General features: G+C 47.3%; 2 protein-coding genes across 4 annotated transcripts in view; one reads left to right on the plus strand and one right to left on the minus strand.

The window, feature by feature from the left end:
* The window catches only part of NASP (nuclear autoantigenic sperm protein), a 30514-nt gene extending 23344 nt beyond the window's left edge, over positions 1-7170 (plus strand). For both annotated transcript variants that reach the window (XM_065874427.1, XM_065874436.1), the window contains 9 exons: positions 3092-3171; positions 3571-3656; positions 3772-3845; positions 4582-4770; positions 4889-5055; positions 5453-5509; positions 5598-5675; positions 6357-6485; positions 6982-7170. In XM_065874427.1, the coding sequence (XP_065730499.1) occupies positions 3092-3171; positions 3571-3656; positions 3772-3845; positions 4582-4770; positions 4889-5055; positions 5453-5509; positions 5598-5675; positions 6357-6485; positions 6982-7062 (941 nt within the window). In that variant the 3' untranslated portion in view covers positions 7063-7170. The remainder of the gene's footprint in view (positions 1-3091; positions 3172-3570; positions 3657-3771; positions 3846-4581; positions 4771-4888; positions 5056-5452; positions 5510-5597; positions 5676-6356; positions 6486-6981) is intronic.
* A 1929-nt stretch (positions 7171-9099) lies between these two features.
* CCDC17 (coiled-coil domain containing 17) lies at positions 9100-12806 on the minus strand. Of its 2 annotated transcripts, none has more exons than XM_065887613.1 (13): positions 12642-12806; positions 12474-12578; positions 12150-12345; positions 11917-12079; positions 11615-11698; positions 11406-11524; positions 11042-11158; positions 10691-10809; positions 10460-10557; positions 10098-10301; positions 9717-9927; positions 9539-9649; positions 9100-9237 (listed from the first exon to the last, which is right to left on the minus strand). In XM_065887613.1, exons 1-13 carry the CDS (start codon positions 12804-12806, stop codon positions 9100-9102), a joined length of 1830 nt encoding a protein of 609 aa, XP_065743685.1. The 2 variants fall into 2 exon arrangements, with proteins under 2 accessions (XP_065743685.1, XP_065743676.1); XM_065887604.1 differs by having other exon boundaries at positions 12150-12372.
* Positions 12807-14594: the final 1788 nt, after the last annotated feature.

The following is a 14594-nucleotide window of genomic DNA, read 5'->3' on the forward strand; positions in this document are numbered from 1 at the left end:
ATCTTTACTTTTAGTCTTCAGTAAGTGTTTAGAGGCTTATTCACATTAGTTAAATTAGCCCCCTCCAAAGATAACAGAAAACCTAACCGTTAAGCCCTCTTGCTGCTTTCCCCCCTCATTTCATGCTTGCTTTGGCTGCTAAACTGAATTTTTTGTTACTTAGAACATTATAAAGTGTGAATGCTTTATATAGTATTATTGGTCTAATTGTGATTCCGTTTCATCAAGATGTATAAGCCTCTAATTAGCAACTCCATAACTGGCACGTCTGACTTGAGTTACACTATCATTTGAGGATTCTACTGTCCATAAGATTTATCTAATGTTGTTATTAATAACCATAGGTATATTCCAATTAATCATTATTACACATATATATTACTTATATAATTGACAGACTACTTCGAGTTCTCTTAAGTTTTAGATGTTCAAAGACCCATTATCAATATGTGTAGCTGATTCTGGTAAACTTCCTTCTACCCATGTGCAGGTCCCTGTACTCCAGCCAGCACAGGCATGGTAACCAGTAGTGAATTGGCTAAATGGTAGAACCATTGGGCTGCTTATTGGGCTTTAGGAGATACCTATGGGAAAAGCACAGGACTGAATTCCTCAATTTAAAAAAACCTCCCATGTCTTAATTTTTAATGATAATTAGCTAGAGTAGTAAAAAGCTCTGCTGGCTCTCTGAAGTTGGACTTTGAATAATAAGCTACAGTAGAGATGTCATTTCTCCACAGTTGAAAAACTATTCATTTGAGTCTCACAAGTAACATTGTTAGTTTCTCACATACATTACTTTTTGATTCCAAAATACAGTACTGTGTAAGTAGGTAGTATTACTCCAGTTATAGTGATGAGGAAGCTGAGGCTTAGGGGTTACGTGACTTGTTTAGGGTCAAACAGTACATCACAGTACTGGAATCTGACCCTAGATCTGATTTGTATGTATTGTTCTTCCCAAGATACCTCACACTGAGGAAGGCAACTTTCATCCCTTCTGTTAACCCACCTCTTGTCAGAAATTTACATGGTAACACTAGCCTGCAGAAATCTTACAAGAGGCTTTCTCTTAAAACCTCCATTTCCTGCCATCTCTTGGGCTCTCTATATCCCTTAAAAAAAAAAAAGATAATAAGCCTATTCTTTTCTCATTGTCACACTAGATATGATTGGTAAGTGAACAAAATTTTAATGTTGTAGGCATAAAGCTTGGCCATGCTCAGATAGACTGTAGAGGTCAATTTGTAGTGTTTCCTGACTATCCTTTGGGAATGCTAGAATAACGAGAGAATCAGCAGATTGCCTTTACTTGGCCTTTGACAGTCATTCTTCTGGTTTGCACAACTCTGCCCGTACTGTTTTGAAGATGCTACAAGATCAGAGAAATGGTATGTTATAAAACATTGTTTCCCTTTCTCTGAAGGATGGCATACCACAAAAAAGACTCCATTTTCAAAGAAGCTTAGAAAATATTTTAACAGATCTCTTTACTGAGGCCTTCACTGCATTCCTAGTAATATGTGGGTACAGGTTACCAGGTTGGAAAGTGTTATTTTAAAGTAATGGCTTTCTCATTAACCTAGCTCCCTCTCTACCATTCCATGAAGGTAGTACAGATTCCTCAAGAGAAACCAATATTTTTCTCAGACCATTATAAGAATTTTAATTTAAAAATTTGATGTAAAACTCCAAATAACTATTTTATGCCAAATTAGAAGTCAACTTTTAGCAGTTTGGTATGAGTGGAACAGATACCAGATAAATAAGAATATAGAATAAACAACATTTTGTCAAATTTTCCTACAAATTGGGAAGGTAAGGTGTTTGGTGGTTTTAGTATTGTGAGAAATACAAAGATCTGCTTCACCTGTCATATATTGTGGTGGAGGATGGGCTTCATTGTCAGAGTCAATAAAACCACCCATCTAGTCTAACATCAGGGAACTAAGTACACAAACCACTTCGAAATTTGGGCATGGAAATAAAATGGTGTATGGTGGTGTGGGTACTTATATTTCAGAAGCACCAAATTACATAGTCAACAGGAGAAAAGGGAGGCACTTGATAAAATGGGGTTTGTTTGCTGTAGACGTTAACTATAATTAGCTTGTAACTTTAACTGGTTCTTAGAGGGCTTTAGTTTGTCCTAACTTACAGGACTTTTCTGTGCCTATTCCCATCCGGATGAAGCAGTATTGTTAGGTAAAAGTCCTTTAACCTGACTTCATGGCTCTAAGGCCTAGTTTTTAGTTAGGAGACAATATTTGAGCTTTTCTGCTGTTGTTAAATGCTTAATGAAAGATGGCAGAGATAGGCACATTATACCCATTTCATGAATTGTGGACCCCCAAAGGTTCATTTATTAATCACTTGACATTTTGAACCTTAAGTGATGTGTAGAGCTATTTATCAGCAGCCTGTCCTTACAGGCAGTTAACTTGTGAGTGTTGTTAATATGGTGAAATATGGTGTTGATGTGGCTGGAAATTTTAACATGTTACTGCTCACTCAAATTCTGTACGTGCTTAGAGCTGGCTGGAGTGTGTGGCATGCTCATTGGTGAGAGTTGGTAAGGGCTATGCTTTTCCGTTCACAGTTCTGTTGTGGGAAAGCTAGTCTCTTGAGTATTCTTGCTTTGAATGGACTGGAGTAATTTAACTTTTGGTATTTTCTTAGCCTTATTAGTATTAACTGACAATTGGCTTAAAGACCCCAGGAATACTGGCTGAGGCCTCCAACTGATTCTGGTTGAGTAAATGGGAGCTTCTAAAGCCCATGAATAAAAGTCAGCTAATCTGTTTTGATCTGAACGGTCCAGGTTGACTTTTAGAAGAGAAACATAGCCTGTAGATCACTGAAGCTCTGAACCATAGACACTATAAGATCATACAGTCTAAGTTTGGATTAGACTTGAATTAGACTGTTAAGCACTGGCTTTATTATTTACATCCAGTTCAGATGTTAACTGATTTGACTTAGTATCTGGCCTGTCCTACCTCAGAATATAGGTTATTTGACAAATGTTTATTGGAATTTTTGACTTGTCAGATCCTTAATATTCTCAATACTGAAGAATTTTTACTTGCAGAAACCGAGGGCTCAGAAGAGGAGGATAAAGAAAATGACAAGGCTGAAGAAACACCAAATGATTCACTTCTTGAAAACAAGGTGAATTATTTGTTCAGTATCATTGTCTACTTTCTTATTGTGGGACTTTGGTTTACTAGTGTAGGCATGATTATTATAGGTAGCTGTTTCTTGGTTAGGGATTGGGGACCCTTTATTCATGCTGGGAATAGACAGATCCATTTGAACCCAGGGGGTCCTGTCAGTTAGGACATGACCCAGCATATCACTGCTAACTATCACTGACATAAGGTGATATGGGGTAGACTTTGTAGGGGTCCATTCTGTAGGTTTAGGGAGAAAAATAGGAACTTTGAATCCTATATCAGTCTCTCCCCATCCCACGCCCCCAAGCTATACTAAATTATACATTTAGATTTATAATCAAATGATGCCTGTCTTGTACTTCTGCCTAATGCTAATGATTTGGATATACTTCAGTCTCTTCAAGAAAATGAAGAAGAGGAGATTGGGAACCTAGAGCTTGCCTGGGATATGCTGGATTTAGCAAAGATCATTTTTAAAAGGTAAAGCTCTTGGTGCTTCTAGGCTTAGGTTGGGAGGTTGGTGGTTGAAGACAAAGCAGTTAGGGTTCGACAGATGCTTATTAATAAGGTTTCTGACCATCTTTCCCTCTTTTAGGCAAGACACGAAAGAAGCTCAGCTTTATGCTGCACAGGCACATCTTAAACTTGGAGAAGTTAGTGTGGAATCTGGTAATACATTTTCCATTTTACTCTCTTCTCTAACACATCCCTTGCCCCTGCCTTAATCTTCCTCTAATTCCTTAAAATCTAGCTCAATTGATCATAAATTGTGGGCAATTAGCTTTAAAAGGACAGTAGGCTTTTTTTATTTTTGGCCGTATTGTGCAGCATGTGGGATCTTAGTTCCCCAGCCAGGGATTGAACCCCTGCCCCCTGCATTGGGAGTGCAGAGTCCTAACCACTGGACCGCCAAGGAAGTCCTTCTCAGTAGGGATTTTTTTTTTTTTTTTTTAATTTATGGCTGCGTTGGGTCTTCCTTGCTCTGCGTGGCCTTCTCTAGTTGGGGTGAGCGGGGGCCACTCTTCGTAGCGGTGCACGGGCTGCTCATTGCGGTGGCTTCTCTTGTTGCGGAGATGGGCTGTAGGCACGCAGACTTCAGTAGTTGTGGCTCACAAGCTCTAGAGTGCGGGCTCAGTAGTTGTGGTGCACGGGCTTAGTTGCTCCGTGGCATGTGGGATCTTCCCAGACCGGGGCTCAAACCTGTGTCCCCTGCATTGGCAGGCGGATTCTTAACCACTGCACCACCAGGGAAGCACCTCAGTAGGTTTTTTAAAGTCATTTTGATGGTTTTTAGTCAAGGGTCCTGGAGATGCTACAAAGAAAAATGAAATATAAGATGGGAGCATATTCCTGCAGCATGGTCTGAAATTTTAGAAGTATTGCTTGCTGTTTTTCTCTTCGTTAGAGAATTACATCCAAGCTGTGGAGGAGTTCCAGGCTTGCCTAAACCTGCAGGAGCAGTACCTGGAAGCCCATGATCGGCTCCTTGCAGAGACCCACTACCAGCTGGGCTTGGCCTATGGGTACAACTCTCAGTATGATGAAGCAGTGGCACAGTTCAGCAAATCTATTGAAGTCATTGAGAAGAGAATGGGTGAGTAAGCATCAGCTGTTTCCACAATGATTTTGATGGATCCAGTATTGACAGTTAAAAAAAAAAAAGGCTTCTTTTGTGTTATCTGTTACTGATCACTTCAGCCTGTTCTTCCTAGCTGTACTTACTGAGCATATGAAGGAGGCCAAAGGATCACCTACTGAATATGAGAAAGAAATTGAGGAGCTGAAGGAGCTGCTACCTGAAATTAGAGAGAAGATAGAAGATGCAAAGGAGTCCCAGCGTAGTGGGAATGTAGCTGAATTGGCTCTGAAAGCAACTCTGGTTCGTTTGGTTTCCTTTTAAAGTTTTAATAATAGTATATTCGATATTGTTGAAGGCCCTTTATCATGGTATTAGCGTGCCATTTGCTTAAGAATCTTAACTTATGACTTGGTTTCCAGGGAGTTGGAGGTCAGAGGGAATGTGAGAACTCATATACTGTTCCTCCCAAATAGTAAATATTAATGTTTAAGACAGTATGCTCTGGAGCCAGACTGTGGGTTTGAATTCTATCTCAGCTACTTACTATGTGTGACCCATGGGTATGAGTAGAGGAGGTGAGTGATGTTGCTACTATATGGTGGCCACTAGTATTTGAGGTCTTAAACAGTTGCTTGTAGGTGGGTGACCTGGTGGGCTCTGTCCTGGGACCCACCTGGGTTTGTCATCTCTCACACAGGTGGAGAGCTCTACTTCAGGTTTCACTCCTAGTGGAGGAGGCTCTTCAGTCTCCATGGTGGGTATTCAGGTGGTTTTTGTCACTTAATATTAGACCTCAGTGTTTGTCTAGGAGTACATTGCTAACAAAGGTTTCTTATTGCCAGATCGCCTGTAGAAAGCCAACAGATGGTGCTTCCTCATCAAATTGTGTGACTGATATTTCTCACCTTGTCAGAAAGAAGGTAAATCTATATGTGGTCATTTCTTTTCCGTCTTCTTCTCACTCTGCATTTTTTTTTTCCTCCAAATGATACATGAGGACTATCTTTCCTATGAACACCCCTCATACTAGGTGCAATAAGACATTCGTTTTGCAAAAATAGGTGAGGATTTGAATGAAGATCGGTCTTGACTGAATATGTCTTCTAGCAAAACTTTCCTGGTTTTTAGCCCAAGGGCTCTCAGGAAAGGTGATGAGGAGGACTGGTCAGATCAGCCCATCTTAGGAAGCTGGCAGGTTTATAGTAGTCATTCAGCAGCAGATCTCTTGATACTTAAACTTGTGTGAATCTGCCTTCTGCCTGTTGCAGTAATTTTTTTCTCTTGTGGAAGAGCCTGAACTCTTGCTTTGTTTCCTGACTCAAATGTAGGAATTCAAATTTGTGGGTTGGTTACTGTTCAGATCTATTCCTCATCCCCACCCCACTCTTCCATTAGAGAGGCTGAATTGGTATGTTTGGGCAGACCAGTCTATTTCTGCAGAGGACAGGTTGTGGCCAGGGAGACCCTTAGAGCCGTGAATCCTGGTGTTGGGGCCTTTGCACCATAGGGAAGAGGGGGGGCGTTAAGGAATTGTTTTACAGTTGTCCTTTTGAAAACATTAAGCACACTTGTGAAGCCTTCACCATTAATTATATCTTTAGAGAAAACCGGAGGAAGAGAGCCCCCGGAAAGATGATGCAAAGAAAGCCAAACAAGAGCCGGAGGTGAATGGAGGCAGTGGGGATGCTGTCTCCAGTGGAACTGAAGTTTCGGAAAACATGGAGGAGGAGGTGGGCAGTTAAGCAGGGTTTGGACACTTGCCTCATTTCCCCTTGTTCTCAGGGCCTGGGGAAACCAGTCCTCCTAAGTGCATGTTCCCCAACTTGAGCCTGTTTGGATTACTTGAGTGCAACCCTCATAAAAACAATGAGGTCATACAGGAAACAGTTTGGTTACAAAATATAGGACGTCTCATTGACAAATGGAACCTATATACATATCACCGGTCCCACTCTAATGAATGTATGAGAAGACACTTAATTGGCAAGACCATTCAGTCTTTTTTTTGCTCCTCTTTCTAATATGAACACTGGCTCTGTCAGCCCTATTACAGAGAATTTAGGAAATGGCCTTATAACTTGTGGTCATTGCTCTTTTAGTGTAGAGAGCAAAGCAGAATTTAAGGAACCTGTGTTTATTTCCTCTGACTGAGGCCTGCTCAGTTGTGTAAGAAAGAATGGCTTAAAGTAGGGTCACTTATGCCCAGGCTCCCTGTTTATCTTCCAGGCTGAGAATCAGGCTGAATGCCGGGCAGCAGTGGAGGGGACAGTGGAGGCTGGAGCTACAGTTGAAAGCACTGCATGTTAAGAGAGGGAGCAGAGCCTTCCTCCCAATGGAAAGTGTTTTTGTATATAATGTATTTTTTCACTTTTGGGGGATTCTTTTTGTATAACTTCAATAAAGATTGTAAGCAAAGGTTGAGGCTTTGATGATTTTTTTTTTTTTCCTTAAATATTGGCTAAATGTGTGCCTTGGAGCACTCTGGGTTTTATATGGTGGCCAAAGGTTTTTGTGGGTTTTTTTCCCTCCTCTGTACTGATCTCTGTGTTGGAAGTTCTAATCCAGATTCCTGTCTGATGTGGAGGTGATGAAATCAAGTGTGGCTGTAGGCCCTTATTTTCCAATGGTGCTATATTTTTTCCATCATAAATACTCTGAACCCAGCTGTCTTGTGAACTTTGAATGGTGCTCTCCCTGGACAGGAGCTATAAAAAACAAGACTTGGTGAAGATCTTGCTCTTCGGTGCTGATACTGTTTGATGGACTTTGACTGTGAACTGATAACAGCTTCTAAGCCAGGCCTTAGGTGGCACCTATCTTATCCACCTCGTCTCCAACTGGGGCCATAATCCTGTCCTGGAAAAAAGAACTGAAGAAAACTTGGGGCTGGGGAGCGGGGAGTGATCCTTGAGGAAACTGGTGTGCTAATTGTAGAAAATTGAGCTTTCTGGTTTGAAAGTGACTAAGGGACTGACTGACTGATGGACACTCTGGATGTGGTTGGAAGAAGGAATCTGGGGGGAGAACTGGCTGGTTGAGTTATATTTGTTATAACAGAAAATATCAACAGTTGGAATTGTTACCTGTCCATAGTTTTGACTTCTTAAATAAAGATATTAAAAAGCTCTTGGTCTCCGGACTTGTGTTTAAAGATCTTAGAGTGGGATCATGGGCTGCCTGGAGCATTTCAGTGGGGTTGAAAGGTGGATAATGGGTCAGCAGTTCTGGCTGCCCAGTGTAAGGGTGCTGGTGCTTAGGGCACTGTTACTAAAGCCATCCCATTGGGCCCTCGCTGATGTCCAGGGTGTAGGGCTAGTGTGAGACCCATGACTCAGCTGCCTCTGACCTGACCTTTAAGAAATTGCTATTCACCAGGCAGTATTTGGATCTGAATTCCAAACAGTGCCTGCCCTCTACTACCTAAGGGGTTTAGTATTTCCAGCATTCATAGGGCTACTTTGCTGTACTGTACAGACAGCAGGTTAGAACCTGCAGTTTGAATATGCAATGTTGGAGGTGGAGGGAGTTTTTTTTTATTGTGGTACGCGGGCCTCTCACTGTTGTGGCCTCTCCCGTTGCGGAGCACAGGCTCCGGACGCGCAGGCTCAGCAGCCGTGGCTCACGGGCCTCGCCGCTCTGCGGCATGTGGGATCTTCCCAGACTGGGGCACGAACCCGGACTCTCTACCACTGCGCCACCAGGGAAGCCCGGAGGGAGTTCTTGACTACCAGGCCTTTGACCTTTGGCTGACACTGGGGTCTGGGGCCACACCCAATATAACAATTCAGGTTTCACTTGTGACCATCCCCCCTGCCGCCAACTTGGGAGGAACATGACTGGGTTGTCTTTCTGTAAGTATATACGGCTACAGGAGCTCCCTGTTTCATGGTGACCTTGAGAACCTGGAAGGCTTCCTGGGTGATGTCCTGAAGAAGCTTGGATTTGGATGAAGAAGTGGGTGGTAAGACTGGCTTTAGCAAAAAAAACAGGAATGAGTTCATCAAGTTCCTTTAGCTGAATGAAAGACTGTCTCCAAGTCACCTTTTCAGAGAATTTTCTTATATGCCAGGCAGTACTGTAAATAGCTGACATATCTGTTTAATCCTCACATCAATCTTTTTTACAAAAGGATAAGAAAGGCCAAGTACTTGCGGAAGGTGGTAGAGCTGTGATGGGAGCTCATGTTGTGTGTTCACATCTGTATTTGCTTCCAGACCCTCTGTCAGAACACGGAGTAGTAAAGCTGCAGGTGGGAGAACAGGCCTCAGTCTAGGCCCCAGTCCTGTGCCTGTGAAGCTACTCATATGCCCATTCTTCTGGACTCAGAAAGCCAGTGGGGGTGGGTCAAAGCTGTGCTGAGTGCGCAAACCCTCCTCTCTGTGCTTGACTCTGCCGCTGGTGAGGGTCTTCAGGAGGAGGGGGGTCAACAAATCCAGCTGTTGGGGCCAGGGAGCTGGCCTCCAGTGAAGATGAGTTGGGCACCTGTGGAACAAGGAGAAGGTCGATCTTTAGCAAAAGGTTTATGTAGAGGTTAACAGCACAGGTTCTGGTGTCAGACCACCTTAGAGTCAACTGCTTACTGTGAACCAAGTTAACCTTGTGCTCTGATTTTCTTACTTGCTTACACAGTAGTACATACCTAATAGGATATGTGAGGGTCACATGAGTTAATTCACAGAAAACATTTAGTAGTGGGTTCGCACATACATAGTGGTCAACAAATGCTGGTTATTAACCACATCAGCCACACCTGTGGGGTCCCCAGCTATAGTTGGGCCCTCACCAGAGGTGGGTACTGGTACTCGTGGGCACTTGCTGGATTGATCTCTGCCAGTGTCTGGGTATCTGCATCTCTTGCATTCACCAGCCGCAGAAAGAGCTCGGCCTGACCTACCTGGGAAGAGGTGAAATGGTACTGCATCTGTACCGTGGAGGACCCAGTCCCCATCCTCCACACTCACCTGGGGAATCCCATTCAGCTGCCCAAGGCTAAGGCTGGGGTCCAGAGGAAGGGTCCGAAGTGGGAGACGCCAACGACCACTTAGCACCCTCTGATCCCGGTCAAATAGCACCAGCGAGGCCCAGGCTTTTGGCAGTGGTGCTTTAGCCCATGCCAGCCCCTGCCAGGCTTGCAGCTCACAGATCAAGGATACTGATGGTGAAGGTGGTAGTCTAGAGCAACCAAAAACAGGTGTCAGGAGCCAGAAGTGGCTCTGCTCCCTTCCTAGGACTTGGCCCTCAGGGCCAGTGGCCCTGTATACAGATGAGAAAATGTAGCAGAATGAGGGACAAGCCTCAATTGCGGCAAAAAGCACCAACATCATAAATCTCCACCTACTGACCTGGGTATAGGCTGCCTGCTGGCAAGGATGGCACAGTTGCCCATGGGCCCAGGAGCTGGAGGTGGGGGCAAGCAAAGGGCTGGGGGCAACGCTGTGGTCCCTCCTGTATCCTGTCCATCTCGGGCCAAGCCAGTCAATAGTTGCACCCAAATCCAAGAAGCCTCAAGGCCCCGCAGGAAGTCATAGAAAATGACAAGGCCAGCCCTAGGAAACACAGGCCTCAAGCGCACACACACCCAAGTCCTCCTCTCACTCTCCCAACCCCCAGCCAGTCCCCCCACCCTAGCTAGCCCTAGTGGGTCTCCTTGACCAGCAGTGGTGACCAAGTCACAGAGGATGTCAAAGGAGGGAGCAGGCCTCACCCAGGGTCGTAGGGTGCAGGGCCCAGAACGTCAGTTGTGGGCAGGAGGAAGTGTGGATCCAGGCCCAGGTTCCTGGTCATGGTTCCAGGAAACTGCGACTGCAGGGGAAGAGTCAATTCCTCCAGAAAGCTTCCTAGGTGTTCTATGCTCCCCCAACTGCACAAAGCAGAACTGCCCCTGTCCCAACCCCTGGGTCCTCACAGCCTTTTCGGCGCCACCCAAGAATAGGACGCCTGTGGAGTGTGGAAGCAGCGGCAGCGGGGGAGCCACTGGAGGCGGGAGGCTTGGGGGATCCTCCCTTCTTCTCAGGCGTGGGCTGGGATTGGCCACAAGTCTCGGCTCCCTGTGCCCTAGGTGCAGGGGAAGAGTAGGGCGCCCTTGAGCAGGATGCAGCAAGTAACTGGGCTGAGGTACTCTTCCCCCAAGAGCCAAACCCCTATGGACACCTGGAGATAGGCATGGACACAGACTGATTGGGCTCAGACACAGGTCTTATTCCCCGTGCATGGTGCTTCTAACCCCTTCCTCTGAGCCTGGCCTGCTGGGGAGGGCTAGGCGGTGGGGAACTGGGTGCTCACTGACCCCAGGGCACCCGGCCTGCACCCCTCTGCATCTGCAAAGCCAGGATTTCTGCCTCCAGGCGCCGATTTTCAGCCTCCACTGCTAGAAGCTCCTTGAATGCAGCACCTGCCTGTCTTCCTGTGATTGAACAAGTCTGACCTGTCATCTCTGACAGCTGGTGACCAGCTGCTCTGAGCAGCTCTCCAGCCTTAGGATTCTCTGGACAAGGCTGGACTTGTCAGCTAACATTGCAGGCACCCCCGCAAAGACAGGTGTTCTACCTTGGTTTTTTGCTCAAGTGGTTCCCAAGCCAAAGACATCCTCCCTCATCGCCCTTTTCTCTCCCCAGGGCTAAGGCCCTCCTGGCTGGCCCCCTCATGTTCACCCCTGCGGGTCCGCGACCGCCGAAGCTCCAGAGCTGACGCCTCCACTTGTAACTGCCACATCCAGCCCAGAACGCCGGTGTCCCGGCCCCCGCCTCGAATGTAGGCCTCACGCAGGGCCCTAGGGAGTAGGGAACAAGAAGGCAGAAGCGTTTTTTTCCAGGACCGATCAGCGCTTTGCCCCGTGCCCGCCTCGGGGCCCGGATCTTACCCGATCTCCGCAGCCAGAGTCCCTGGGTTTGCCTGTAGCACCGGACCACAGAGTTCTGCCTCTCGTAAGGCGTTCAGCCGGGTCCTGGGGTGGAGGACGGCCGGCGCGGGGGCGGAATCAAGGACCCAGACCCCGGGCCTCCGGCAGCGCCGCCCCTTCCCGACCTCACTCGCGCGGCCTTCCAGTCGAGTCCGGGTGCATACCTCGCACGTCCAGCCGGGCCAGACCCCGCCCCCCGCTCCGGCCCCGCCCCCCGCCAGCCGGTGACTCGGAGCTCCCCGGATCCGGCTCCTCAGCCTCACCCGGGGTTGGCCTGTAGCTGCTGAACGTGCGCCCCTAACTCCTCTAGAGCACCCCGCGTTCGCCCGGCCTCTGCCCGGAGTTCTCGAAGCTCCCGCTCCAGGCTGAATATGCGTGATTTCCCGTCCCGGGTCCAAGCCAAACCTTGGAGGTGCCGGCTCAGTTCTGAGGGGGTAAGAGATCAAATCAGAAGCCAAGGGGGAGGGTGGGCCCTAGTCCCCCTCTTTTCCCTTACCCTCGCCGCGTCGCTCCAGGGCACAGCTCTGTGCCTTGGTCTCTGCCAAGCGCCTTGCGTGAGTCCGGTGCAGCGCCCGCAGCCGCTCGCCGGGGCTCCCAGCAGTCTCGTAGCTGGGACCCTGAGTCGGTGCCTCTGACCGCCTCCAGGGCCCCTGTGACCCTCTGGGGACCTCTGTTATGCTGGGTCGCATTTCCTGCAGATACAGCCGCAGCCGCTGCACCTGGAGGTAACAGTAACCCACAATCTCCATGTTGGGGTAATCTGACCCACGCGTGATCTATAGGTTTGGTGGGGAGGCTCAGTGGGGAAATCCAGGTGTACCTCATCTGTTAGCCTCTTCAGAGCCGATTTGCTGGCCTCCTGGTCCGGGAGGCCCTGGTGTTCTTGTGGCACAACCTGGGTACAGGGTGTGGGGTGAGGAATCCTCTGAGAGTTACAGTCACTTCAGTACCGTCTCATGGCCATGGAGGAGGCCCTTACCCTGGGTACCCGTGGTTCAGTGGCTATTGGGGGCTGTTCTCCAACTGTCAGCTCCCGGGGCTGACGGCCAATGCAGAAGCGCTGAGTGTGGGTGGCCAGCAGGGCCCAGGAACGGAAAACCATGTCACAGGACCCACAGGGCAGGAGCCCTGGCTCCCCCGAGTGGGAGTCCATGGGATGGGACTCCTTCCCTGATAGCAGCCAAGACCTGCAGAAGACAGAACAGAGGGGCAGGGGAAAGGGAAAGGAGGATGAAATAGCCAAAGGCAGAGAGGAAAGGCCAGGCTTACCGGTTCAAGTTTATGTTTGGAGAGGAGCTAAAGCTCCCTGGGCAACAACCTCAGGTCTGGGCAGGTCTGGAGAGTGAGCGGGCAGGCTTGGTCACCTTAGGGAGGAGCCCCTGGCTTGAAAAAGATGTCATAAAATCTGTTCCACCTCATTGCATGAGTATGGGCAAGTCTCTAACACCACACCTTGGTTTTCTTGCCTATATTAATAAAGGGGAGCAAAGAGCTGCCTCCTAAACTAGCTGAGCCCATATCACATACTCCGTCTTGGTTATTTAATAGCCTCTGGCAGGGAAGTGTCACCTTGTTCGTTCTAGTTTTGCCCAAGTGGATATAACCCAAGTTAGTGTCATTCTCCATTCCAAGGAATATCCGAGAGAGGAGGCATTCTGCCTGGAAACCATGTCTTTCCCGTAGACTAAAAGCTTCTCCTTGGGCTTCCCTGGTGGCGCAGTGGTTGGAGTCCGCCTGCCGATGCAGGGGACATGGGTTCGTGCCCCGGTCTGGGAAGATCCCACATGCCGCATAGCAGCTGGGCCCGTAAGCCATGGACGCTGAGCCTGCGCGTCCGGAGCCTGTGCTCCGCAACGGGAGAGGCCACAACAGTGAGAGGCCTGTGTTCTGCAAAAAAAAGCTTTTCCTTGCATGGTGCCTCTTTGGAAGTAACATCTTTTGCATAACCAAGTCACACCAAGGCCCCCTAACTCCAAGTTCCTGGCCCTAGGCGCCGCCCTGCCGCCCCCACAAGATAATCAACACAGCTGAAGGAATGAAAGTTCTGGGAGAACACAATGAATCAGAAGAGGGAATCAAATACAGAAAGGTAACTCTTCACTCAGGACTAGCCAGGGGCCACACAGGCCCCGTTCCTGCTGACCAGATTTCCCTGCCACCCCCACCCAAATATATGAATCCAACAGAGGCAGGAGCTCTGACCTAGCCCCATGTTTCTAAACAAGGCAGGTAGTGGTGCCCCCACTCCCAGGTATGTAAGGCCAAGCTATGACTAGCAGCAGGTTACAAAGTGTTTCAAAGTATGTAATCTCAACTGTCCAGCTCAATTCCAAGTGGAAAAGAGGTACATTTTTAGAAATTTGTTCTGAGAAAGCTACTAAGTGGCAAAGCCGAAGACCAGACATACAGGATATCTCTATGTCAACCTACTTCTCATTTCCAATTTATAGCTCATTTTATAGTATTTCATTGATCCTACGATGCACACTTTTTCATATTTTAACACTGAAATCAGGATTCACAATTAATGGAGTGCCATAACTGGCAAGTTTTCTTATTAGTACATAAAATGTCTTAAAATAGATATACTCAGTGAAATATGATATAGTTCTTTCTGTTCTATCTCAATCACCATTTCCACAGTTCACATGTGCACTGCTTATACTACTAGCAGAAGCCCCTACTAGCAGGAGAGACTACAGTACGTTATGGCACATAAGGTCTCTGCCTTCCTAGCCTTTAGAATCTAGCAATTATGCTGGTTACTCTACCTCTAGTCTCTACCCCTTCTGGAGCCTACACTACAAGTTAGTTTTACCCTTCTAACAAGTGGTCAGGCCTGTTATTCCTCTGCTTGTCTCCCATTAGAGCATGATCTCGGGCCTGTATATCCACTAGGGACCATGTGCTGCAGGGCTGGCTGAAGAGTGCCAGTTTCGGT

This window comes from Phocoena phocoena, chromosome 1, assembly GCF_963924675.1.
Source record: "Phocoena phocoena chromosome 1, mPhoPho1.1, whole genome shotgun sequence".
Taxonomy (NCBI): Eukaryota; Metazoa; Chordata; class Mammalia; order Artiodactyla; family Phocoenidae; genus Phocoena; species Phocoena phocoena.

Bases quoted from the DNA above. Each gene is read 5' to 3' on its own strand.
- CCDC17 (XM_065887604.1), bottom strand. From the start codon at position 12,806: ATGGACTCCCACTCGGGGGAGCCAGGGCTCCTGCCCTGTGGGTCCTGT. The intron at 11,159-11,405 runs GTGAACATGAGG...GTTCAATCACAG, and splicing joins GCGGTCGCGGACCCGCAGGG to GAAGACAGGCAGGTGCTGCA. The intron at 9,928-10,097 runs GTCAGTAGGTGG...TGGTTGCTCTAG, and splicing joins AGCAGGCAGCCTATACCCAG to ACTACCACCTTCACCATCAG.